This window comes from Cyprinus carpio, chromosome B22 (genome assembly GCF_018340385.1).
Source record: "Cyprinus carpio isolate SPL01 chromosome B22, ASM1834038v1, whole genome shotgun sequence".
Taxonomy (NCBI): Eukaryota; Metazoa; Chordata; class Actinopteri; order Cypriniformes; family Cyprinidae; genus Cyprinus; species Cyprinus carpio.
In genome coordinates, this window is record NC_056618.1 from 21,891,913 (window position 1) to 21,919,644 (window position 27,732).

The following is a 27,732-nucleotide window of genomic DNA, read 5'->3' on the forward strand; positions in this document are numbered from 1 at the left end:
AGATGTCAACAAAGCCAACGTCAAGTTTTCTCTGAGAAGCCCGTCCCATCCAGATGAAGACGTGTGTTACATTGTGCATGGCAAACCAGAGACTCTCAACAGCTGCAGCTTCAAAAACACTTCAAAAACCTTTATGGTCATTCATGGGTGGACGGTAAAGCAACAGTTACAAACATTCCATAAATTCAGCTGATTCTTTTTTAATATGTTAGTGTTTAATTAGCTCTTTTCCTCTAGGTAAGTGGATTGTTTGAGAGCTGGGTTGAGAAACTAGTTGCTGCACTTTATAACAGGGAGAAGGATGCTAACGTCATTGTTGTGGACTGGTTGGACATGGCACAGAACCATTATGTGGTGGCAGCACATAACACGAAGATGGTGGGACAAGAGATCGGACTGTTCATAGACTGGTTAGAGGTTCGTGTTAGCAAATCAAATCAAATCAAATGACACATACTGCTATTCTAGGTTTTTATTTCCCATCGTTGTGCCCAATTCATAGAGACTGCCAGGATTCCTCTGGAGAAGTTGCACCTCATTGGCTACAGTCTTGGTGCCCACGTTGCAGGTTTTGCAGGAAATCATGCAACCAATAAAGTTGGACGAATCACAGGTAGGTTAATTGGTGTTCTTTTGGAAATAAATCTTAGAACAGGTCTTAAACACCTTGACAACAATTAAATTTTTTGCAGGTCTAGACCCAGCTGGACCAGATTTTGAAGGGGTCCACGCCCATGGACGACTGTCTCCAGATGATGCCCATTTTGTAGATGTCCTCCACACATTCACCCGAGGTTCCCTGGGTCTCAGTATTGGCATTAAGCAGCCAGTTGGCCATGTGGATATATACCCTAATGGAGGAAGCTTCCAGCCTGGTTGCAACATGAGAGGAGCGCTGGAGAAAATAGCCAGTTATGGAATATTTGGTAAATACATTTATCTGGGATATTCAATTAAATTCTAATTTATTTGTGTAGCACTTTTCAATATTTACCACAATATTTCCTCAAAATACTTACACATAGATTACACATTCATGCACATGGGGCCACTGATTGTTGGCTGTTGAATTGTTGACTGATGAAAAGTTGATTGTAGCATCATAGAAATTTGACACACATTATGTTATATTTGAAAATCAAAATTTTTTAAACATTGTATTTTTTTAATAAAATATATTTAAAATGCATTTTAATTTATTTACAATAAGTTTAAAATAAATAAATTCTTATTTTTAATAAAATAAAATAAATATTGATTTATCATTAATCAGAACAACACTAAAAAGTCATTAAAGTACATTAAAAACAATACAATATAATAAAAAATCAATCAAAATAAATTTAAAATATATAAATGTTTGTTATTTTTAATTAATAGTGCTGATTTGTTGAATATCCTAATAACACTAAATAATATATTATGTTGTAAAATATTCACTTAATCACACTAAAAAAGCATTTTACATTTTTTGAACACATTTTATGTGTGTATAAAATAATATTGCATTCTGCACTGACACAAATTTTCTAAAAATGCCTATTATTTGTAACTTACCCAAAGACGGATAGAGATTAGTTATGTATCAGGAGTAGGTTGTGTCATATTTTTCATTATCTGGCTTTCTAATCTGTTTTGGCAACCTTTCTGCAATAGAAAACCAGGTTATTTACATATATGACTTAAAAGATCATATTTAAGTTTAAAATCATATCAATTATGTTTCATTAATACCCTTAGCCTTAAATAATGCCATCAGATGCGAGCATGAGCGGTCCGTCCACCTGTTCATCGACTCCCTGCTGAATGAGGAAGAAGCTAGCAGAGCGTACAGCTGCGGGAGCAATGACATGTTCGACCGCGGCATGTGCCTCCAGTGTCGCAAGAACCGCTGCAACACCGTGGGCTATGACGTCAGCAAAGTTCGTAAGGCAAGAAGCATCAAGATGTTCACCAAAACAAGAGGCTCCATGCCGTTCAGAGGTCAGTGTCAAGTTTCAGAGAAGGAATTTTGAAACCGTCATTTAAACAATAATTTTGTTGCCATTTTGTTTCCGTATAGTTTTTATCAAGTTTTAGCGGGATTTCAGACAATACCGTTTTCAACTAAAAATGGAAACCTTTTATGCGTTTCGGCCATTCATTTACACGTCTACAGCATTTTGGAGAAAATATGTTTTAAAGTGCATGTTTTTGAAAATAATGCAATTATCACCTCCATGTGAATTATAAAGATGTGAATTTGTGAAAACAGTTACATCATGCGCATGTGTATTATGTTCAGTCTTTAGGTATGTGCGAGTTTCTTTAAAAAGTGACATTGCCAACTACTGGCCCGATATACGTAATACAGCATTTTTTGTAATTTTCGCGGATCCGTGTGAACAAGGACCATTTTGTCGTCTATATGCGACAGTTTATTAGTTTTTTTATTTATGGATTTAGTTTTAGTTAACGATAATAACCCTGGATGTGGGACATTAAAACATTTATTCATTTTTTATTTTCAGTTTTCCATTATCAGCTGAAAATCAACTTCCTTGGAAAAATAAATCAATTAGCGATGGAGCCAGAACTGACAGTCTCATTTTACGGTACCAATGGCAAAGCAGAAGATCTCAAGTTGAACATGTGAGTTATCAAAAATTATATTTTAACAATCACTATATAGTGTGCATATGAGTCGAATTCCGTTTGCTAATTATCTTCACTAACTTCATCAAGCAGACAGGAGAAGATCACCCCCAATAAAACTCATTCTTTCCTGGTGGTAACCGAGAAGGACATTGGAGATCTTCTGATGCTGAAGTTTAAATTGGAGGAGTCCACATCCTCTTTACTCTCTCTGCTCTCCTCGTGGTGGTATACAGATTCTGCTAATTCTGGCATACAGGTCCATAAAATCAGAGTCAGAGTTGGGGAGACACAAAAGAAGTATGTTTCTAAGATTTTTACTTGATATAGTGAGCATAAAAAGCTTTTGGACAGACATCTACTGTTTTATCATTTCAAACTAATTTTTGCAAAATATTTTGGTCGCAAATTTAGCTTTCTTCACAATAAAAGACACCTGATGTGAATGCATTTCCTAATGCATTACCATTCACACAATTTTAAGAGCTTTCATTCTTCATTTTTTAGGATTGTGTTGTGTTTGAAAGATCCCCAAACAGGAAGTTCATCTCAGGATGTTGTATTTGTGAAATGCAAGGAGCCATGGAGGTATTTATCTAAAAGGTAACAATAGCTATAATTGATCTATAATAGAATTTGACTAATATCTTTCCATTTAATCTAAAATATTTCTCATAACTACAATTTTTTTGTTCCAACACAGGCCCAAACTGAAAAGCCAATGAAAGGATTTACAAGTGAATTTGATAAAGCACTTCAACAAATATATTTATAGAGCTGTTATTTATTAAGACTTCAACTGCACTGTCTGTACTGTATTGGATATATGATGTGTTGCTATGAATGTGATTCATGCAAATGGATTGTGGACTTTTGTATTAGAGTAAGCCATAGGCTTGAAAAGCCTTGAAATGTGATTGATTTTATGAAATAATATTGGATTATCTGTTTTACGAAATAATTTAAGCATTTTGTACGAAATTATAATCAAGAAGTTTAACATTATTGGTCCATTTAGCCTACCATTGTTTTGGCAAATTTTCGCGGGCAAAATCCAGTCACTTCAATAGGAATCCATGTGATTAAGAATATCACGTGAGGGCAAAATATTTCCACACACACATTTCATAATGGGTTAGTCTCGCAAATTCATCATGTTAACAGTGTTGCCAAAATAGAAATTTTGTTGCTAAATTTAGCAACTTTCCAGACCACCCTAGCGACTTTTTTTCCTAAAGCACCAAGCAACAAATTTAGCTATTTAAAAATTTATTTGGCAACTTTTAGAAACTTTTGATAAGTGACTCAAACGATAAAAAGGCACACATTTTCAATCTAAATTACACAAAAATAGGGAACCAAAAATTCCTAGCAGTACACACATCACATGAAATTTGAAAGCTGCTATTTGCAATCGTTTAATTTAATAATAATAATAATATTGAATAATTAAATAATTGTACATTTGTGATGCACCTTGTTAGTAGCTTGTTCCTGCGATATGGAAATCAATACGGATTCCTCCATAATAACATAGTAGATTGTGCCCTATTTTTACAGACTTTTCTTAGAGTGTAGCATACTAACTACTAATACACTGTTTAAAAGTATAATTGTTCAGAATGTGTAGTTTCGTTTACTGGGTAATAAAAAAATCGTAAATTGTAATCATTCAAAAATGTGTACGTTTTCAATAATTCAATGTATTTAAAAATAGTTATTTATATTTTAATATCATATGCATTTATATTATTTTTTGAACAAATCTAAATTAACATATATAAAATATATTTTTTGCTGTAATTTGATGTAGTGACAATTTTGCGTTGCTATTACATAATGACGTCATCGCGCAATGACATCACAACGTCATTTACCAACAAATCAACCTACCTTTAGCAACTTCCCCAGAAAATTAGTTGGCAACACTGCGTGTTAAAGCTGCTTGGTTTGAAAGTTACGTTTGTTTCAGCTGTTTGAACATTGCTACCCTATAAGCAATAGACCTTTTAGCCTGCGAAATTTGTCTTGAGTATGTCCGGATAAAATATTATTAGGTAAGAAACAGTGGTTTAATTTTGACTGAATTATCTGTCAACAAGGACAACATTTAGGGTACATTTTCTCTGAGGAAAATGTAAACACACAATATCATCCCTGCTGAACAACAACAACAACAACAACAAAAAAACAATAGAAACCATCACAGAAATTCTAATGGTTTTCATTACAAATACCATTGCAAATAATCAGCTATTAACCATTAGAAAATGGTTCCCTGTAGTGTGTTTTGGGACACAGTGTATCCCATTAGGATTATTTCTTAACAAGCCACCAATAGAAGTTGACCAATTACCAGTAGAGACCCAAAGGGACTATTACAGTTTCCATTAAAACCAATACAATTCCCATTATAGCCAGTAAGTAAAACCATTACAAATTCTGCAATGCTTTCTTCTTCTTTTTTGAATACTTAGGTTGTTTGAGCAAAAGGAAAAATTGCATCAAGAAAACATCTGTTAAATGCCAAATAAATAAGAAATGTGTTACTGGTACCTTTTATATTTCGTATCTTTTGCACTTTAAATAGATACATAATCGACTTACCTAGGCATACTGTAACTGACATTTAATCTGTCTACTGCATCATACAAACTGCTACAACACTTTACACATTTATTAAAAATGTGATGTACTGTATATCAATTAAGTGAATTGTACATAACTGTAAAAATAAAAAAAACGTCTTAATAAATTATATATTTGAGCTAAACATATGCCTTTTTTAATGTCTTGAAATCTTAACTTGAATGTTTTATACATTTAGCTTTTTTCCGCACATATTACTCATTATATACAATTTAACAATTTAAATTATTTACACATTTATATCATTGAACATGTTAAAACAACATTAAATAATGTCCAATTAAATAATTTGTTTGTTTTTTTTTTACCTCATTCGAGCTAAAATGTCACTTTGTTTTTTAGTGCTTATCATGGTATCCCCTCTCAAGGACGACATGAAGAGATAAAATCGTGAAAGCAAATCCAGCAGCTCAAACAAAGTGGTGTCGTGAAATCACTCATCATAGGCAAAAGTTTGCGAAACACTAGATTTGAACCTTGCTGATACCGTTCTGAACTTATAATTTCCGGAGGAAACAAATGACCAGAGACAACCAGAAGTAAGCCATTTATAGGTTAACATATACTGTATTTTTATTGTACCTCTCCCAAAGACATGTTGTCTTTGTTAGATTTCCATGAATCTACAGCCATCTGTTGTCATTAGCTGTGTTGAGATAATCGGCTTTCTCAAAATCGGAGTCACATGTTCTTGGATTTCTTTGAAATAAACGTAGGCAACATTGTGTACAAAGTTACTGAGAGCACAGTGATATATTGTTAGAAAGCTGGACAGTATTCAATTCTCAAATCAGCAGTGGAGTTGAAATAATTTTGTAATGACCAATGGTGTGAGACACATGGCTGGAAGAGGCGAAGTAAACTCAAATCATGTTTGGACAGATGCAGTCGACTCACAGCTGTGCATCTGGACAGGCTTTAGTGATCAGTCAGATGTTTTAAACATTCAAAAGTAGCCTCAAAAGCAGTGTTTTCTTGCTTGCAGGGAGTGTTTTTTGCCAGCTGAAATGCTCCAAATGGAGAGATGTTTACCTGTCGTCATCAATCTCAAGTGGCTGTCCAAAAATACAGATAGTTCCGGCCATTACTGCTGAAATGGCGAGAATACCCAGAAGTATTGCCCACCAATGTACCTTCAAATGAGAAGAGAGAAGTTTTAAATAATAGCAAATATATATTCACTAGAGTGGTTTTAGCTTGCAGTTATGCAGTTGGGTTCTCTGGCCAATTGGTTTTGGTGCCCAAAATATGTATCCTTGGAAATTCTGAAAAATGTTAAATCTATGTCCTACTACTGTCCACAAGACCAGTGAGGCCATCTATGCAGTAAAGGCAAAAAGAGAAGATGGTAGCACACTATAATAGAACAAATGTTAACAACAAACCTTCATCCAACCGGCCAGGTCTTCAAACTCATCCAATTTCAGGAAAGAATTTTTAAGTCTTGCAATTGGGCCATCGGCATCTAGGATTCGACACACTTTGAACCTGTCGCAGTAGCCTCGGTTTCCAGAGCACGGAGCCCCAGGAACCAAAGCCACATGTTTCCCACTAAAGTAGTGCAAAAGAACGGAAGAAGTGGTGCTTGCACAAGTATTAGGTTTATCTATGGAGAGAAAATACCAAAGAAGAAAAATACAAGTCAGATACAAGAACATACGCACTTTATATTTATGGAGCAGTAATGTCAGCGCAAACAGTCCATTAAAACAAATGGCTGTTTATGCATCTAATTTATATGGAGCAGTAAACACGTTCTTTTGTGGTGGAACATTGTGGTTACCTCTCTGCTGGCAGCACATGTGGCACTTTTCCGTCCTGTTCTCTCCCAGGCAGTCACATTGCACCATGTCATACAACGCGCAGAGAGACAGGCCACATTCCTGTGACATCATGCCACAAGACTTTGGTTATAGAGGACATCACATTGTGTGATAGGATAATAGGCTAAATATACCCAATTTGCATGATTACTATGCTCATTAAGCCTGAATGATTCCATGTGGTCAGTTCCCAACCACATCATCCCAGAAAAGCAATTATTTTGGTTTATCTTGTCTTTTCATTTCTTCCTCAAACAAATATATATATATTATTTATGACAATATAATGTTTTTTATGACTTTGGCCCAAGAAAAAAAGTGTCTGTTTTCAATTAAATCACATATTTGTATTACATAATATATGTCCTCAAGGCTGTTCTGACTTTTGTAGAACTCAGATATGTTGTTTCATTGTATTTTGAATGGAAAAATGCATGAAATCTGATTTTGACAAACATCAAATTAGTTTGAGACTGGTATAAAATGTGGATGAGTCTGAATGGTCTAATCAGAAACCAATGTAAATATGCAGATAGACTGAATATGGATTACACTGGACTGAAAAAAACAAAACAAAGATCAGATTTTATCAATTACAAAATGCAGATAGCAAGTTCTAAATATTACAATCCAAATCAGAATAGTACATAGTCAAAAAATAGCCAGATTGTCGGACATACCCCTTTAAAACAGACACGTGTACCATCACTGCATATTGTCATGTCTGGCTTGGCGGCGGGTTCTGGACATACAGCAGAGGAACCGGTGCATACACTTTGGTTGCGACACTCAGATTGGCGTTCACACATCAGCCCAGAATCCTTGAAGACACAATGGGAGCTGCAGCATAGACCCTGGCTAGGACTGTGACAGATAAAAGGTAAACAGTTACCAATGATCATATTCAAGAAGGTAGATTTAGTGTACAATAATCAGTTAAGGCATTATTAGGCCCCAACCCAAATAGTACTGTTTATGTAGACATAATTTACAAATTTCCATTAAGTCCACAAGACTCTACGGAAGGCCCCCAACCCAGCTCCTGGAGGGCCACCTTCCTCCAGAGTTTAGGACTGGACACCCTTGCTTTACGGAAGGGGGGTCCAACCCAGTTCCTGGAGGACAACCTTTTAGGAAAGTTTAGCTCAAATGTTCTCCAAAACACCTGCTGTGACATTTTGAGAGTCATTTTGATGACCTTGATTAAGTGGTTTAGGTATGTTTAGGTATCTAGGGTTGGAGATAACCTCCTTGGAGGTTGGCGGTAGTCCTTCCAAACCAGAGGGGTCCAAACCAGCTCCAGGAGGGATTTGTTCCAATTCACCTGCTTAGTTTCAAATAATCCTGAGGACCTTGATTAGCTGGTTCAGGTGTTAAATTAAGACTAGTAGCTAAACTATTCAGGTTGGCACCTACAGTAGCAGGATTGGAGGTTCCTGACATAAGGTATAAAGTTTGTCATTTAAGGACTCAAAAAGGAACTCACTAGCACCCCAAGCACTATAAATACATCATTCTGGAAAGCCTGCACTGTTGCAGTCTTCACAGTGGTCTACTATCCAACAGTCGATTTGACATTACGTCACCAAGGCATGGACCAAAAGGGTTAAAGGTGCTATTTGGAACCTTACAGTGAAGAAATTTAATTTGTCCAAAAAGTCTACACAAAATGGATTGATGCAAACCTGCATTGTTTGTCAGGCTTCAGTCGGCATTCAGTGCCTGCAGGTTCCTTTGAGCTGTAACAGCATGGATCACTTTCATCATGGCCCACGTCACATTCTTCCCCCTCTTCTACGATACGGTTTCCACAAATCGGATGCTCACTCTCTGACAAGACAAAACAGGTACATCTTCAGCCAGTTAAGTTTACCTCAAGCCCTGATCAGGCATGGAGATAAAGCCCATTGAAGGTGAGATTTAGGACTGAGATGAGCTAAAGTTCATTAGCATATCTATCCCATCCCAGAATCTGTTCAGGCATCTTACCTACAAAGCATTTGTCCTTCTTGATATTCAGAATGCGACTCATGTGCCGCAGGCTGCAGGGGGAGAACTTGTCGTTGTTCTTCTCGATCCTGTAGGAGGCTTGAGGGAACATCAAGAACCTGCCTTTGTCACCGGTGATCTCCAGGCCTCCACAGTCAGAACCCTCATCATGCTGCCACAGAATATATGACACATTAAGTAAAATGTAGATCGGGAGTCTCAAACTAAAATTATCTACTATTAGTTGTTCTCCTCCATTGGGGATCAATTAAACAGTTGCAACAACAATTGTACAAGCATTCATTTTTAATAATATATATTTATTTGCCCAAGTAATACAAGTAATTTACTTCCGTTAATTAATTCTATATTTCAATGTCTAGGAAGTAGTATTATGCACACTATAGCGTTGTGTTGCTTTTCATTCACAGAAGCTCTGCAGCACATTAAAGCCTCCAGAAGTGAAATGAGATAAGTGGGCCAAAGACCACTGGCCCCTTTCCCAGGCCTCCCCATAAATCAAAGAAGATGTGGATCATCCGATCTGCTATGCATCCCAAATTCAGTCTGGAAACAAAGAGCCATGCTTGTCAGCCCTTTCACTGTCAAATGTGACTTAACATGTTAAAGGGAGATGGACAGGCACTAATCTGCCAAAGAGCCGTAGGAAGTGTGAAGAACTTGGCTGCTACAGTTGGAAAGGTTCACCAATCAATAAAAGGCATTTGGATATGCAGCAAGCCCATCATGCTCTATAGCGTCACATGCTACAATAAAGCCTGCATTCAAACAAAAATAATCCAGCATTCCGCAACAGCGTAGCAGCATGCATTTTCAAAACAAATGACGCCAGTGGAGATTGCAGCCCAAACCGGGTGTTAATCATTCATGCATGTGTGAGTTGTTGGTTTTAACTATGTTAGTCTGTGAAAGGCATCAGACTTACAGGGGCTCCAAGACTATGGCCCAACTCATGGGCGAAGGTCAGGTGCACCTGTGTGGGAGAAAGATAGTTGCCGTAGTTCTGAAGGGTGATGAGACCCGTGTTGTGGCTGAAATTGTGACCATCCTTCAAAATCATCTCAGAGCAGATCCCTCCCCAGTTATCTAAGAATAAAAAATAAAAGTAAAGAAAATATACAACCTTCAGGCACATTTGTTAAAGCGAAGATTAGATTGACTCAGGACATTACTCTTGAGTTTTAATTTAGAACCCTTGGCTATAGGATCAGCGCAAAGGTACCATGTCTCCTGGAAATGGATGTGTCCGTTGGCCAAAATATCTCAAGTCATGATTTACATACTTAGAAGAACCCCTAGCAGAGTTGTGTACTTTTTATTTTTATATGGTCTCCCCTTTGTTTCAGACTTATATAATGCCAACAGACGATTTTACTGCTGATCACAAACATCTGGTCTTTTTCGCACAGCACTAACCAATTACATCATTGCTGACTAAAGTCTGCTGGTGGGTGGTAAGAGGGGTTAGACTTGTAGTTGGTCAAGATCAGCCTGTCCATCAAAGTCTAAAGTCCTGGACTGTTTTAAACCAGGCTGTGAACTCTTAGTCTGGCAAAATCAAAGGTCAGGCTTATAGCTCCTCAGATGTTGTGAGATTTGTGTTCATGCCCAAAGCATCGAGAACCCATTCACGTTTTTTTTTTATGTCTGTCTCGGGGAAATTTACAAGAACCATACACTGAGGCTGGATAAACTGGCTCACATAAAACATATGTGAACTGTGGGTTTATAGAGGCTTTATGGTTGTCATCTGTCTCTCATTTAGGGCTCTCATCATCACACAAGGAATAGGTCTTCGTTTTTGGAATTGCTGAGTCATTTGTCACTGTGGTTCAAACAATCATAGACATAGTAAGTTTCAAATGCAAATGTCTAAAAATTCTTAATGGCAGCTACAAAATATTTAGAAATTTGAAGGTCTTGCAGACCATGTCCAACTGCCAGTAGTGCTATTGGAAGGACAATGGTGTTGTCCTGACAAACACATTAAAATAACTTTGTGAGCTATATTCAAATAGACAATGGAATATAAATGCATTGCATGGCAGAGCTTACTCATTCCAACTGACTAGGAAGAGTGCCAAATGAAATAAAGGTGAACTGTTTACTCCGTTGTACTCTAGGTCAGAGGCATCTTTACAGAACGTTGAGCTTGTTCAACAACATGCAAGGTGACCAGGATGATGCCTTTCATAGTTGCTATATCAGGCTTTTTTTCCACTAGACTCACATGGAGCCATTTTTTCACAAGGTTTTTTAGGGCATAAGGCTGTTGATTTGCACCACAACACAGCCATCATGATTGTTCAATCAGTAAAAAGTCCAAACCAACCACAATAGCCAAGATTAAGGAAGTATTTAAGAGATGGGAAAGTAATCAGGAGGAATATTTTTAGTCCAATAGAGTACTTAAGTAATGACATATTTTTGAAAGCCTACCCAGAGGTTTGTAACACCTTGGTTCCCTCAACAAAAACCTAAATGATTTTTCCATTGTTTTTTTTGTTTGTTTTTTTTAAACAAACTCTGTGACCAACAAATGTTTATGATTCTCAATGTTCACCACATTTAAGTTTGTTTGTAGAAATTCTGCAGGAATGTTAACAGGAATCCACACAATCTGCAATTTCACTTGAGGGACATCTGCACCAAAAGAATTTCCAAATTCAAATTCAATGAACCGTTAACACTGGGCTTTGCCATGTTTACCAATATAAAGCTGGTTGGTTCGGAAGTGAATGTTCATACATAGCTACACTATGACAAAGGACCAACTTTGCCCAAGAAATTTCACAAATTCCCTCATGTGACCACACCATACGCATTCTGTTCATCGTGATTAAGATTAAAATCTTCACAAATGAACACAACTTCTATGCATTAAAAAAAAAAAAAACAACCACAAGAAAAAAAAAAACTAAATGAAATAAACAAAAAAATAACCACACCACAGTCGCATGACTTTAACGTCATCAAGCTTTTGAAAATTCTTTCAATCTTCATTTAAACAACATTTACACTAAAAGAGTTAGAATTGTTTGCAAGAGAGCAATCATAAACACAATGCTGTTGAAAGTTTAGGGTTTTAGCATTATGATGTTTAATGTCCCAAAACAACCTCTATATTAGCCATTCAGCCACTTGTTAACAACCACAAGTAAAAGCTTTAAAACATATCACTGATGTATTTTATGTCTTACAACAAAATGTGAAAACATTATGAGATTGTGTTAATCCTTATTTCAGGCATTTAACCAAAACCCATTTAAAAACACTGACTTCAGTATATAAGAAGAAGTGCTCAAATGCTAATTCATTTATGGATTTTGGCCAACAAAAATATGCCATTCCTGCAGAACACTATACAACAAATAAAATGGGAGGACACATTGACGTTGATATGTCCAAATCATAATGCATTATAATACTACAACTACCACCCACCTACAAAACACTGACCTCTCTATAACCTCCCAAGCTGCTAAAGTAGTGCATCTTTCTTGGGTGAGTATGATTGATAGAAAGCCCCTACACACCCCTTCAGCCCACTCCACTGTGGAATAAATGAGTGAGAACAAGCCCAGTCAAAACAAGGCCAAAAGACTGTTATAGGGCTTGCAGATGTCTTGATTCAACTTTCCAAGGCCAAACTTTAAGATGTTAGTGTTAGCATCCATCAGGTTTCTTGACATGGTTGAGTGCTAAAGCACTAAAAGCTCATATCAAAGTCACTGCTGCTTTTATGTTTGTCCAAAAAGGCCTGAATAAACAAGTTTACACACAGGGCCATCCCATATGGAACTGCATGCAACTTGATACTGGATTTGCATGGTGGTTAAATGCTAATGTGCGTGAAGGAACCTATGTGCCTCCTCACGTGTGGGTTTCACCATGGAGGCAAATGCGGATAAAGGAATGCGGTTATCCCAGTTTTTGCAGTGGGGGTAGAGGTCTAACATGCATAGCTCTCTGGTCACATGTCACCACTTCTGTGGACTCACACCCCCTTTCTCAGCCAATCACAGTGGGCGCTGCGGTCAATCCCATGGCAGCATTCTAGGATCTCAGCTGGTGGCCTGCACCTCCAACAGCAACAGTAATAATCAAAACAATGTCTGCTCAGTTTGCTGGCCGTGGGAGATCCCAGTGACATTCAGATACCGTAACCCAATGTTTTCAAACTCAGTTTCTGGAGGGGCCACAGCTCTGCACAGTTTAGCTCCAGTCCTAATCAAGCACACCTGATCCAGCTACTCAAGGTCTTCAGGATTACTAGAAACTTCCAAGCAGGTGTGAGTTGGAGCTAAACTCTAGAGAGCTGAACTAGTTTACACCAGACCATTTTGCTTGACTGCATGACTATGTTATTCCTAGGAGCTAGACCAGTATGAACTATGAAGATTCATGCTGGTCTAAGCGGATATTTTCAGCCAAGTAGAGGAATTAATTGATCAATAAAGGCAGGAGATTTCTCATTTATAACATTCAGGATGTTGCAGATGTCCAGATTAAAAGGGAGTGACAGCTAAGGTCATGTCCTGTCGTGTAGAGGACGCTGCTAATGCGGAATTCAGCATTCATTGTGCCACGGAGAGGAATGTTAATTACGAGGTCAGCTTAGCACCGGTACTACTAACAATGTACCAACAAGACGTTTATTGCTTTGGTTAAAAAACAAAACAAAACATAGTGGGATAATACTGTAAAAAAATATATATATATATATTTTTCTGAACCAATGCAATACAGTATAGTGTACTTCTCAATTTACTATTAACTATTTTTTTTTTTAGCAATTTTAAACACTTTTCCTTCCATGTTTTAATTTTCACAACCACCCAAAAAAATAAAAGGAATTGTTCAAGTTTAATTTGATTACATTTCAAAAGATTAATTAAATTGTTTAAAAGATAGTATTATTATTATTATTATTTATGTTTATTTTTTTAAAGTCTACCAGGGTTGGGGTAGGTTCTAAATATGCACAGTTGCTTTTTGTTTTAATATTACTATTCCCAGAAGAAAATTCAATTAACAGTTGTTACCAACAACAACAACAACAACAAAAAAAAAAAGTTTAAAAGATTAATTAAATTGCCTTCATTTGATTACCAGAGATTTTGATAATAACTTTATATTAAATGACAAATCCAGAAAAAAACAATCAGACAATACTGGCTTTGATAAGAAAAAAAAGTCTTATTATTATATAACAAAATAAATAAATTATTAAATTGTTAAAGCTTTATGAATTTAAATGAATAGACATGCTTTTAGATAATTACAATTTAAATAGAACATTAAAATGGAATCCAGAAAAATAAACCAGAAAACACAGAATATATATATATATATATATATATATATATATATATATATATATTATATATATATATATATATATATATATATATATATATATATATATATATATATGTATATTACAGTGGCCTAAAAATATATATTTTTGTTAAAATTTAATAAACTGATGTTTAATTATTTAAATTGCATGATTCAATTAATTAGAGATATGCTTTTTCATTACTAAAATATAATCATAATATATAACCATTTAAACAGAAACTAGTAAATTAATGGAATTTTGGGATTTCATGAGGCCCTAAACGTCCTTGCATTACTGTATTCTGGTTTTCTCATACAATTACTGTAGAGTCACTGTAAGTCTTGCAGTTTCTTATTAGGTCCACTTATATCTCATAAAACTCCCACAGTACATGCAGTCACATAAAAACTTACTGGAAGGCTGTTTCTCTGAATTTTACATCAAAGCACATTCTTTTCTAGAAGTACTTCCCAAAGACCACCACTCCACACCCAGACCCCCACCATTCACATCACTTTTTTAAATAGGGTGTTTAGGGTTCGAGTGATGTTATCTGATAGCTTTGCTTCAATATCATGTCGTGTCAAGGACAGCTGTGGATAGAGGTCACATACCAAAGGCCTAAATGGTGCATAAGCCCAGTCAACCACCATTGAGTATAATAATATTCCTTCACGTGACATTTGTTGTGGGCATCATTGAGGTGGCTTGTGTTGTGATTTGTCTAGAATGGATGGCCTGAAATTACCTGGTCTTCCTTCCCAGGCCAGACCGAGAACCCCTCTGAAGTCTCTGTTGGTCAGGAGATAAGACAGGCAGTAGTCGTTCCAGTTCGTCTCGGAAAACAGACTCAAAAGCTTCTCAGGCCCAACGTGCGTCTGGCCCAAGGGACTGCTGGGATCTTCTTCGGTGATCACCTGAAATAGTTATCAACCTGTTTTATGTCATTCCAGGCTGTGCATTTAAATCTTTGACATCGGTGAAGAAGCAGGTCAGGAGGCATGAGAGAACACTGTATGGCAGAAATGATATGTGAAAAAGTGCAAAATAATGGTAACCTTATGGTGAGGAATTTAAGTTTAAAAATAAAATCTAAAATTAAGAGGCAATAAAAAAAAAAAAGATTAAACAAAAATAAATATAAATATAAATAAATATTAAGAAACTATTTAAAATCAAGAGGCAAAAATACAAATTATAATAAAACAAACAAAAAGGTAAATAAACAAAGTTTAGATGCAAATAAATAAATAAATACTTAAAAACAGGAAAATACATAAATATTTTGAAGTTTTCTGAAGTTAAGAGGTAATAAATAAGCAAAAAAGAAAGAAAACAGGGCAATAAATATGAAATGATCTAAAGCTGACAGGCCATAAATACTAAAACAACAACAACATGAAAATAAATAAATATTATGAAATGATCTAAAGCAATAAAGAAAAACTAAAACAAAGGCAATAAATAAATACTTAAATGTCAAAATATAAATAATACAGCTGTAATTATTTTGTTTAAACCATGACCAAAACAAGGACCTTACGGTGAGAAATTTAACTTTGAAGTTCACCAGCTCTATGCCGTCAAACTCGGCTTTGTCGTAAATGTCGTTTACTGCTTTCATGTAGGAGGCAACCTGCAAAACATATTGGTGCATTAAGCTTATGATTAACTGACTTCACTTTGACACCTTATTAGATTGAAATAGTGACACAATTACAGACAAGAGGACAGACAGACAGATTCATTTTGTCACGGTAATCTTATCATATTATTTGATCAATTGAGACACTGTTCTACAGAGTTTCAGTTGCAACAGTGAATCCTCCAGAGAGTCTCTTGCCCCCTTCACTGTCAGTGGATTGAGGCACATTTCGTCTCAGAAGGAATGAAAGCACGCTGGGGTAAAAGTGCTTGGTGAGGAATTTGAGTGACAATCTGGCCTCTGTTCCTTACAATGAGCAGGCCAAGACCAAAATATTAGCACACAGCACTGGGTGAATATGGAAACATGGAATAATACTGTGGCATGGCACACAGCCCGAGTACCTACACCCAATTACACTAACACTTCTGAATCTGTAAAAATAAATAAATAAATAAATCACAGCAACATATTACAGTTATATAAGTGTACATTCATATTATGATTTTTAGTATCATTTAATATTTACATTAATATGCATTTTCATCATAATTAGTGCCAATAAAAATATTTATTTATTTATATTTGCTTTATATTTATATTGTATTTGTTTATTTATATTCTGTTATTATATTTAATATTTAAGGGTATATTTTTATACAAATTGCTATAGATAAATATTGTTACTCAAAGTAAAAAAGGGAAGAACATTTTTTTTAATTATATTTTTAAGTCTGTAAACTGTATTATACAAAAAAAAAATTTACTGATCTAAAAAAATCTTGTTCAATAATTATTAGTTTATTAATAATATAAGAAATCATATAATTAACATTAAATATTGATAATGTATTAAATATATTGTAATTAATATTACATATTAATATATCAATGTATATCTTTATTAGTGCTTTCAAACGATTAATCACTATTAATCGCATCCAAAATAAATGTTTTTGTTCACATAATATGTGAACAAAAACTTTGATTTTGGATGCGATTAATAGTGATTAATCGTTTGACAGCACTACTGATATTTAAATTTTGTGAAAGCTTTTTTTTTAAAGAAATTAATACTTTTAATCTGCAATAATTCATTAACTTGGTCATAAATGACTGTAAAAATATTAAAAATTTTACAAAAGATTTCTATTTTATATAAATGCTGTTCTTTTGAACTTTCTATTCATCAAAAAATTCTGGAAAAAAAATGCATCACTGTTTCCACAAAAACATTAGGCAGCAAAATTGTTTTGAACATTGACTGAAATTCAGCTTTGCACCACAGGAATAAATTACATTTTAGAATAAATTAAAATAGAAAATAAGTTTTTTGTTGCAATAATTTTCCACAAGATTACTGTTTTTACATTATTTATCAAAAAAAAAAAGCAAGAAACCACTTCTAAAAAAAAAAAAAAAAAACAAACAAAAACAAACTTTTGAAAGCTAGTTTTTTTTTTTCTTTTTTTTTTACTGATCAGTTTTGCTGGGCACAAACATAGGACCCATAAACAAAAGACTTATTAACAGTTCTCTCCAGCTCAAATACCGGCTAAATAAAAAAGCAACAAAATAACAAAGAGCCATTATCATTTAAAAAGGTGTTTTTCAGTTATTCATTTGGCAGAAACATGCTTTTCAGGAATTTGGTACATGCAGTGATTTGGTAAAACACTAAAAATCACCAGCTGTGGAGAGTAAAACAAAAACATTGCGTAACCATCAAAAAGACTACTCAGACAATGGGAACTACCCCCAAAGTAAAAGCTCAGTGATCTCAGCCATAAGGCAGGCGGTCCAGCCCCCAAAATACACCAATCTGGAAAACTCCTCAGATAAAAGATAACAAATGCTTAACTTGTGGAAATCCTGTCTTTTATCTTCAGCATACAAACATTACATAACATTAAGTTGTACCAAAGCAGCTTGAAGACATTTGTTTCTCACAGCCAAAGTGAAGAACTTGGCTTGGTTCCATTGGTGACATACAATCCCACCATTTCGGAGAAGTCTCCAGTGGGATCAAGGAAGGAACATGCTGTGAATCCCACTTTGTGGAGATTGGGCACCGAAGGGGGGCAAAACTTTAGAGTCAACAGGAAAAGTATTGTGTATTGTGTGTTTATCAGCCTGTAGATGTGGAATGAAAGAATCTTTTGAGGGAACTCACCTGAGCCACAACAGCTTCAACACTTCCAAAGCGTTTGTAGTAGCGGTGGTCTGCATGGAGGTGCAGAAGACAGCTGTTTTTGGACTGGTCGACCTTCCGCTTTGACCTGGACACTGGTATCTGCTGTGGGACACAAGACGGAGAAGATTTCACAACCTTGAGAAGTCATCAACCTGTAGGGAAAAGCTCACATCTGTTTTTTCTATGCTGCCATCGAACAAGTGGAAGTGATGTGTCATAGTAAATGTTAGCTTAAAATATAATGCTAGTGTGTTATCTGATTTAAAGATGCGGCAGGTTGTCCTTGCACCCATTTTGGGGTAAATGGCTTTAACCCAACCAGGAGCTTCAAACAATACATAGATTGGACAGATAGTACTCTTTTCCGTACAGCAGGACGCCTCCTAAAAACAGGACAAGGTGGTAGAGCAAAACAATCATTGAGTGACATTGCGATGCATCAGTGTAATGTTGGCCACCTCCACGTGCAATCATCTAAAAAGCTCTGAACATCTGATTGAAAAATTATTTCAACATTTAGTGCTCCTTTTAAAGAACTTCTTTGGGTTTGTAAGGAAACACTGTACAGGACAAAACTGGAAATGAGGTGAAGTCATGTCTGACCTCTTGGTGGTTTTGGACAAGGTCCTGCAGCCGTTCGGCACCACAGAAGCCAACATGAGCCTGTTTCAAGGGAGCAGTGTCTGTGGAAAAACATATTCAAGGGTTATAAAATGGGAGTTGACTACTAAAGTGATGTAAACAAGGGATAAAAATGTTGTAATTAACAGTGTTGTTAATGTTACCTAAAATGAAAGCTATATTAAAAATCATTTTAATTTATTGAAATATTGAAATATATTTGAAATAAGATGAAATATAAATTAGATTAAATAACCTAAACCTAAAACCTATGAAAAACCTAAACCTAAGAATTAGCAACTAACTGCAATAGGTTTAAAGTATTAAAATTACTAAAATAAAAAAAAATCTAAACAGAAAGATTAAAAAATAAATAACAAAAAGACATAAAATTACTAAAACATAACTTACGCTAAAAATTTAAATGAAAAATAAAAAGCTAATTCAAAATGTTAGTAAATAATAAAAATATAATAAAATACACACTGGTAATTAATCAGAATGTTGCTTTGATATGAAAAGCGAAGCATCCAAATTAGTTTCAGTGAAATTTTTGTGGTTTCACCATCCTGAAGTTCTTCTCAAAAAAAAAAAAAAAAAAAAGCTTTTTTCTATTTCTATAAATATCATAAATATTTCATAAATGTTCATAAATAATTCGCTGGGCCTCATTCAGGAAACACAGAACAAATAAAACATGTAAATCTCTCAAGAAAGATACTGTAAGATTTATGTAAGAATGGTTTTATGAAAAGCTTGCACAATAATAACTGTTGTTTGTGGTTCACGAATGAGGCCAAATACATTCTTATTAATGTCCCGTGAAATAAAAGACTAGAAGACACAGACATTCTGACAAAAAAAGATTGCAAAAACCTAGGAGCCTTTTGTACAGTCTTGAAATGTATGAATTCATTGCAAAACCAACATGCTTGCTCAAGTGGGACTTGGGCGATGGTACCATAACCTCTGTTGAAAAACCTCATTGTAACATCGTTTCTAACTGTACTAAACTTTGCTAGATTTGACTCTTATTTGTACATCAATGAAAAGAGAGTACATTTTATAAATAGCACAATCTTTTGCTATTTTGTTATTTTATTTCTCTATTTAGCCAGAAATTAACTTATTTTTATTATTGTCTTAATTTGAAAGGAAGAACAAAAATTGTACTCTTTCTGGAAAAACCATGCAAAAGTCACTGCCATGATTTGAAGTGTTGTGGGTGGCTGTAAGGGACCTGCTAAGGTGGTTTTAGTGTATTGCTGGTTGTTAGGGAGTTTTTGGTGGTTGCTAACTGGCCCAAATCAAAAGTGCCCACATTCTTAAAAATGAAGGTTTATAGGTATTCATGGTTCCATGAAAACCTTTAACATCAATGGAAACTTTAAATTACATAAAAAGTTCTTTATAGTGGTAAAAGTTTCTTTAGAATATTAAAATGTTCTTTACACCAAGAGAATAATGGTTCTTTTGAGAACTTTTTGTTGAACGGTTCTTCCAGAAATGGTTCTTCTATTGCATCCCAGCAAAAACAACCGCCTTTTGGAGCCTTTACTTTTAAGAGCGCAGTCCCAAATCTACTCTACAATAAGTTGTATAAATTATGTAATTTTTTTGCCTAATTTTATCATCTGCAAGAAAGAAAAAGTATAAAAACTTAGAAATAAAAAAATCAAACAGGTGTACAATATGGGGCAATTATGACGTCCAGGCCTTAAAGGTGCTGTATGTAGGATTGACACCGAGTGGTTAAACTAGGTATTGCAGTCCAAATTCAAAATATTGGAGAGGGTTTTTTTCAACCCGGCCCCTCCTCCTCGGACTTGACATACAGGCAGGTTGCCAGATTGATGACATCAAACAGGAACATGACGATGTTGAAATGACAGTAAACTGGCAGTGGGTGGGCGCCAACTGGCAACCCGGGGTGTTGAAATACAATTGGGTAAACTGGCAGTGGGTGGGTTTCACAAACCAAAACAGAGAAAGACATCCCGGCCCAGAACGCACATTTTCAAAGCAGAATAACTGACTGTAGCATTGTTTTTCAGATAAACAATTATGTTAACTTAGCATGTTTCCAATATCTGCAAACATATTATGGTATTTTTATGCTTTAGTAGAGTCAAAATCTTACATACAGCACCTTTAAGGCTGTATGATAACTAAAACTATAAGGTTTTAATAATTGTTCTAGGGAATTCCACACTACAACTATAACGATAATGGCACCGGGGAAAAATATCACTGTAGTCACTTTCAGAACATTTTTTTTTTTTTCTCCAGCTGATGATCAAAAACATTGACAGCCAAAGAGAATCCACTCGACTAAGCTTGAGGATTTACAAAACATTATAGTGCATTGGTGTGGATGCTAATATAGTTATCTTACAGTTATCCCTCTTGGCTTTAACCCCAAGTATTAGCAGTAGTACTCGCAGGCACCAAGTTTAAATCTCACACACCACAAAAAAGTAATATTACATTATATTTAAAGTCCTTAAAATCTTACACTGAAAGTTGAACCTTCTTCATAGTTACATTGGTGTTTAAAAAAAATCACTTCAAAAACGTTACTACAAAGATTAGTGTGCTTCAGAAGCCTTTCAACAAATAAAAACACATTGATCATGTTGTTTTATTATTATTCTTAAAGAATAACTTAAAAAGATTCTCATGGAAACTTCAATCAACTATAAAAAAAAACAGCTACACTGATTGTTTGTGATAGTGGTGCATAGTGACCCAAACCAGACATAACTGGGTTACACAGACCTTAAAGTATGACCTTAAAACTTAAAGTAACTGACTCTCAGACTTCAATGAGAAGGTTTTACATTATGACTTCACATTCAAGAAGGTCTCAAGATTGACACAAATCAGATTAACCATTAATTTGATGCAAAAAACAAGCTCATGCAAAGTCAGGTGGTTGACATCCACAACAGCCTGGTTAAGTTTTACCTACACTGTAAAATGACTGGGAGTTTAGCTGGGAAAAAATGTCAAGTTGACTAGAGTTAACTAGAGAAGCAACGTGATTGGATCACACCATCCTGGTGTGGAAGAATCAACCAATAAGGATCCTTAAATGTAAATAAGGTGGATGGCAAGGTCCCAGCACTGGTTTCAGATCATTCATTGGAACATGAGATAAGTTTCTTTAAACAAAAAGGCTAGCAGAGTCGTTCCTGGATCGGTGAGTTCGAGAGAAATGGAGCATGTGAGAAGAAAGGGTAAATGTCGGGCATTGACCCACTGATGGAATTACTTCCAGACTTTGGCTTCATCCTGCGTGCATCTCTTTCAAGTAGTTGTGCATGTGGAGAACAGGGCAGAAAGTTTTCGGGAGTTGTTTGAGGAAAAATATGCCTGAATCAGTCGAAAAACACTAGACACTAGAGGGGAGCGGAAATTAAAATGAATGTTTATCCAAGAACACTTGCAGAATCAAAGACTAACCTGGAATAGATCTTGTATTTTTTTATAAATCCAACCAGCACCAATTACATTGATGTCTTTGAATTGTACAGTAGAGAAATCAAATCCAAGCATTTAGATATGGCAGTAACTTGATGAAATACGAACTTGCTAAACTGTCCTGTTTCTGTGTTCATATCTATGTTTTTCATGTGGTCAACCCTAATTGGTTGTTTCCTTTACCCAGCCAGCTGCAATGAAGCCTAATCAAAGCTGCTCCTCTTCCTGTTAGTTTTAAATTCCAGATGGAAGACAAACCATGGCATTGTCCAAAAATGGGATGAGTATAAATAACAGATCTGATCTGAACAATCAGGTTTAGTCTTCAAGTGACTCAAACAGGAAATCCATTACTTTAAATTGCTGCAAATTAGTATACTGTTTAAAAACAACTCAGCATAAAACATGGGCACAATTTCAATTACTTCTGGATGCCAATTTAGTATATATATATATATATATTATATATATATATATATATATATATATATATATATTTATATATATTATATTTATTTATTATATATAGTTATTTATTATATTATTTATATATATTTGCATTTCAGTAAGTAATAATATATATATATATATATATATATTTTTTTGTTTGTTTTTTTGCATACTTGTCACACATAAAAGATTTAGATAATCAAACTAGTTTTAATATTACACAAAGATAACCCGAGTAAATACAAAATGCAGATTTCATTTATTAAGGGAAAAAAGCTGTCCAAACCTGCCTGGCCCTATGTGAAAAAGTGGTTGCCCCTAAATCTAATAACTGGTTGTTATTAAGCAATCAAGCGTTTGCGATAACTGGGTCTTCGAGCATGAATGAACTGTTTAATGTCATACCACAGCATCTCAATCGGATTTAAGTCCGAACTTTGACTTGGCCACCCCAAAACCTTAATTTTGTTTTTCTTGAGCCATTCAGAGGTGGACTTGCTGGTGTGTTTCGGATCGTTGTCCTCCTGCATAACCCAAGTGCGCTTGAACTTAAGGTCACAAACTGACGGCCGGACATTCTCCTTCAGGATTTTCTGATAGAGTGCAGAATTCATGGTTCCATCAGTTTTCAACCCAAAATCACACCTGAGCAATGCATGCAACTAGTTTCTCCATACAGAAGGCGTCTTGAAGCTGTCATTACCAACAAAGGCTTTTGTACAAAGTATTAAATAAATATCAGTAAGCGTGTTCAATACTTTTTCTATGTCATTCCACTTTATTACACAGAACTTAATTTCTGAACTTATTTCTTTTGTTTTCTTCATATGTATGGATTACTTGGGTTGTTACCGACATCTGGTGAAATTTTCATTTCAACAGCACCTTTAGAAATATATTTACTGAGAAAAATGGTGACGTGTTCAATACTTATTTTACCCGCTGTATATGTATATATATGTATGTATATGTATATATGTATATATATATATCTATATGTAAATGTATATATTATATATATATATATATATATATATATATATATATATATATATACACATCAATGGAAATCCATGGGAAATATTCTACAGTAACCTTGAAACCACATGCGTATGGTGTGACTTCAACCACAAGATCACATGACCACCAATATCCACAGACTTTACATACACTTGTCTCTCTGCCAATGTTTACCCCCTGCTATACAAAGACAGGAACACGTGTCTTTTTATGACCTCAGTGAAAGAGGTGCACAGACGCAAATGTACATCCCAGAAATTGCATCAAAACAATTCAGGGTACAAAAGTCTAACCACTAGTCGAAATGCACTTGTTTTTCATTCTTGTAAAAACTAATATTGAGCATTTGGAGCTTCTTCTTAAACAAATCCAAAGTTTTGTACAAAAGAGTTTGGATGCTTAATGGCAAATACATCCCTAAAAGAGACAAAAATCTCATCCTGTTACTTTACAGTGCATGACAGATCTCTTTAATCCTCTCTAGACTGGCTACTTAAAACAATTATTTCTATGTCAGTTGATTATTAGGATTTAAAAATGGCTTGGCTGAACAGCAAATGCATTATGGTCATTATCAACCTTCTCTATCACATTCATCATTGTAGTTTGTGGTATAAATAGACTCATTTGTGATATTTATAATATTTCTGTTCTTTGAACAATCAATATAATGTGTAACACATGTGGCTCTCCTGCATGTAACCTATACACCATTCATATTACCACGACAATGAACTTCAGTAAAAAAAAATAATAATTCCCCACACAGTTCAATGAATGTTTGGACAAACAAATCAAATACAACAGCAACACCACTTGAAATACAAATCTCACTTTTAAAACCGTAAGTTTCCAAGTAGATATAATAGTGTTTCTCCAAAAGTAGCTTTTTTTTGGCTGTTAGTACATTGCTATGAGGTTGCTAGGGCATTCTGGTCACTACTTAACTAAAGATTTCCTTAAAAAAAGATTTCCTAATAAAAAAGATTAAAATAATAATAATAATAATAATAATAATATAAATAATCAAGCAAAAACCAAAAAAAAACAAAAAAAAAAAAAAAAAGTAGTTTGTTAAACACTATTTTTAACTTATTTTCCAAATAAAACAATTTGAGATCGTACAAATTCATACACTTAGTTATAGCGGTGGGCCTTCATGATTTTTACTTTTTTTTTTTTTCTCAAAAAATCACATTGTACAAATTCATACAAATTCCCCTACTCAGAAAACACATCTCATGAGATCGGATTGGGAAAGTATTGTTATATTAAACTACTAGCTGTAATAAACAGTTCTGCTTGCAAAAGGCCTAACTTTATCATGGTTTATGGGTTTTTCGTCTTTATTGGAAAAATGGCAAAAATACTGAATAAGAAAATTATTTTTGCAGTAAACACAAAAAAAATTGTTAGGATTAATTCAAAGCTTTACCTCAGAAGAAAGAAGAAAGAAATACATTATAATCACTAACCCACATCATCCTTGTGATAAATGATGGAATGGTGGTCAGTGTTGGAGGTGGTGTATCTGTCAATGGGCTCGATGTAGAACGTCCCATTGGCTGTTGTAATGGAGCCTTCAAACTGACCCTCGAGAACAGACCCTTGACATGAGGATTCACTCTCATCTTGAGACAAGAACAAGTTCATCTTAATAACATTAATTATAGATAAGAATTGTGTGGCATTCAAAACAATGAATGTGTTTCAAAATGTCCTACCTTCTACTACTCCTGAGTATATGTGAGAGAGATCCACCATCTGAGTTTCATCTTCTGACTGGACCTTGAAATCTTCTGTGAAGACATTTACATCTGGCTTGAGACGTAGGTGGAATTCCCTACAAAAAAAAACAAAAAAAATCAGTTTTTAATAAAATTAGCTACATATGTACATATTTAAGTATAATATTTAAACATCGTAAGTACCTTTGAAAGGCGCTGAAGTTTAGATGAAGCTCTTGTTTGTTTGGATGCGTCTCACGTCTGATGCGCTGGTGCTGTTGTTTTATGAGCTCTCGGTCATAAGACAGGCCTTCATAGTGTTTTATGTACTTGCTAATATCTTGTAAAGCTTCTGAAATATTTAAAAACAAAGGATACTCTGTTAAATTGGAGTTCAGTCCAATTATAAATTTGTTTACCACAAAGCAGTGACAGTGAGTAGATTTTTAAAATGTAAGCTAATTCGCACAAAGGCTTTGTGCGTTTATGGTATTGCTGGTATTGGCTGGTTTTATAGAGGTTGTTGTCACTTTTTAGCTGGTCAAGCTGGGAGATCAGCTCACCCCCAGCTAAAAACCAGCTTGGACTGCCTGGGACCTGTGAACTAAGTAGCGAAACAACTTAGGCTGGTTTAAAGGGATACTCCACCCCAAAATGAAAATTTTGTCATTAATCACTTACCCCCATGACGTTCCAAGCCCGTAAAAGCTTAATTCGTCTTTGGAACACAATTTAAGATATTTTGGATAAACACCAGGAGGCCTGTGACTGTCCCATAGACTGCCAAGTAAATAACAGTATCAAGGTCCATAAAAGTTATGAAAGTCATCGTCAGAATACTCCATCTGCCATCAGACGTGCAATCTGGTTATGAAGTGACGGGAACACTTTTTGTAAGTGAAGAAAATTCACAAAATTTCATACCTTTTATGGACCTTGATACTGTTATTTATTTGGCAGTCTATGGGACAGTCACAGGCCTCCCGGTGTTTATCCAAAATATCTTAAATTGTGTTCCAAAGACGAAATAAGCTTTTACGGGCTTGGAACGACATAAAATAAACAAACTAATTACAACAATTTCATCCTATTTTGAATTAACCCTTTAAGCTTTTTCCTCAGTTGCATTTACATTAACAACAGTTGTCAGCCATTTCTGCTATTTTCTTTTTTTCCCCTAAGCACATCACATACATCTCGATGCTCCTATCCTGTGCTGTTTGGGCTGTTTTCATATTTTTAAATAAATTCTTTTGTGAACAGCACCTGATGCTCACATCATACTATAGTGTTTTGAATGGCTAAAGTCAAAATAATCTATCTGTCTGTATAATAATTGTTGGACAAAAATAGTCCATTTTATAATTTATCAAATGAAAATTATTTTGCTTATAATAGCAATAGCATACCTCTCCTCCACAAGTTTCATGGCATTAACACAAACTGTGCACTTACACACCAAAGCATAATACTTTGGTGTTTGTTCAATTTCTAACCTTAAGTATGAACAAAAATAGTGTTACTTACCTTACCTTAGCAAGATCACTAATTATGATTAAAGTTTTCTCTTATCTGAATAAGGAAGAACATCTGATTTTGCTGCAGGCACGTTGGGGCAAGCGGGCCAATGGAAGGGGACAAAAAACTTCAATAATCCGTACAAATTTCCTTGCATTACCTCAGATAAATCTTACCTGTAAAATGTCCTCTAGATAAAATATAAATCAGCAGATAAATCTTGGAAGCGCTCAGAAGTGTGGCTACCATGTCTTCTTAGCTGACTAGGTGCTTGAAATCTATTCGGAGAGGAATGTTTTTGGTTTCACATACCTGAACTACACTAACCAGGCATATACAGACTTGTTTTGAAGGAGGACCACAATCTGAATTAACTTCCTAAAGTATAATGGGAAGTTTAAATGAGTTTTGCTCAAGGAAACATGAGAAACGCCAAAGACACGTTCTGAGCAAAAAGGTCCCCCACATTCATGCTCTTCTGAGGCTTTAAAGAGGATGTTTTTTGTCTTTTGGGAAACTTCCAGAAATCTCATTGTATAGCTATCTGCAGGGGAGAACAAAAATTCTCATGGGTGTGTGGTACAGTAATTGAATTTCCAGCCTTGCTCGGGTTC

The 27,732-nt window shown here is 35.0% G+C and overlaps 2 protein-coding genes across 2 annotated transcripts in view; one reads left to right on the forward strand and one right to left on the reverse strand.

Moving 5' to 3' along the window:
- The window catches only part of LOC109046956 (lipoprotein lipase-like), a 6,249-nt gene extending 1,435 nt beyond the window's left edge, over positions 1–4,814 (forward strand). Inside the window, exons 2-10 of the mRNA XM_042748807.1 lie at positions 1–154; positions 238–418; positions 503–613; positions 693–926; positions 1,741–1,983; positions 2,511–2,631; positions 2,728–2,934; positions 3,142–3,237; positions 3,338–4,814. The exon at positions 1–154 is cut by the window's left edge and continues 31 nt beyond it. Coding sequence (XP_042604741.1) covers positions 1–154; positions 238–418; positions 503–613; positions 693–926; positions 1,741–1,983; positions 2,511–2,631; positions 2,728–2,934; positions 3,142–3,237; positions 3,338–3,359 — 1,369 coding nt within the window. The 3' untranslated portion in view covers positions 3,360–4,814. The remainder of the gene's footprint in view (positions 155–237; positions 419–502; positions 614–692; positions 927–1,740; positions 1,984–2,510; positions 2,632–2,727; positions 2,935–3,141; positions 3,238–3,337) is intronic.
- Positions 4,815–5,834: 1,020 nt separating this feature from the next.
- On the reverse strand, positions 5,835–27,442 carry si:ch1073-396h14.1 (disintegrin and metalloproteinase domain-containing protein 10). The gene is made up of 15 exons (XM_042748806.1): positions 27,295–27,442; positions 25,805–25,952; positions 25,598–25,716; positions 25,349–25,504; positions 18,903–18,982; positions 18,279–18,401; positions 16,004–16,096; positions 15,209–15,377; positions 10,042–10,202; positions 9,096–9,267; positions 8,792–8,936; positions 7,787–7,970; positions 7,067–7,166; positions 6,669–6,889; positions 5,835–6,416 (listed from the first exon to the last, which is right to left on the reverse strand). The coding sequence occupies exons 1-15, from the start codon at positions 27,365–27,367 to the stop codon at positions 6,312–6,314; spliced, it is 2,049 nt and encodes a 682-aa protein (XP_042604740.1). The 5' UTR covers positions 27,368–27,442; the 3' UTR covers positions 5,835–6,311.
- Positions 27,443–27,732: the final 290 nt, after the last annotated feature.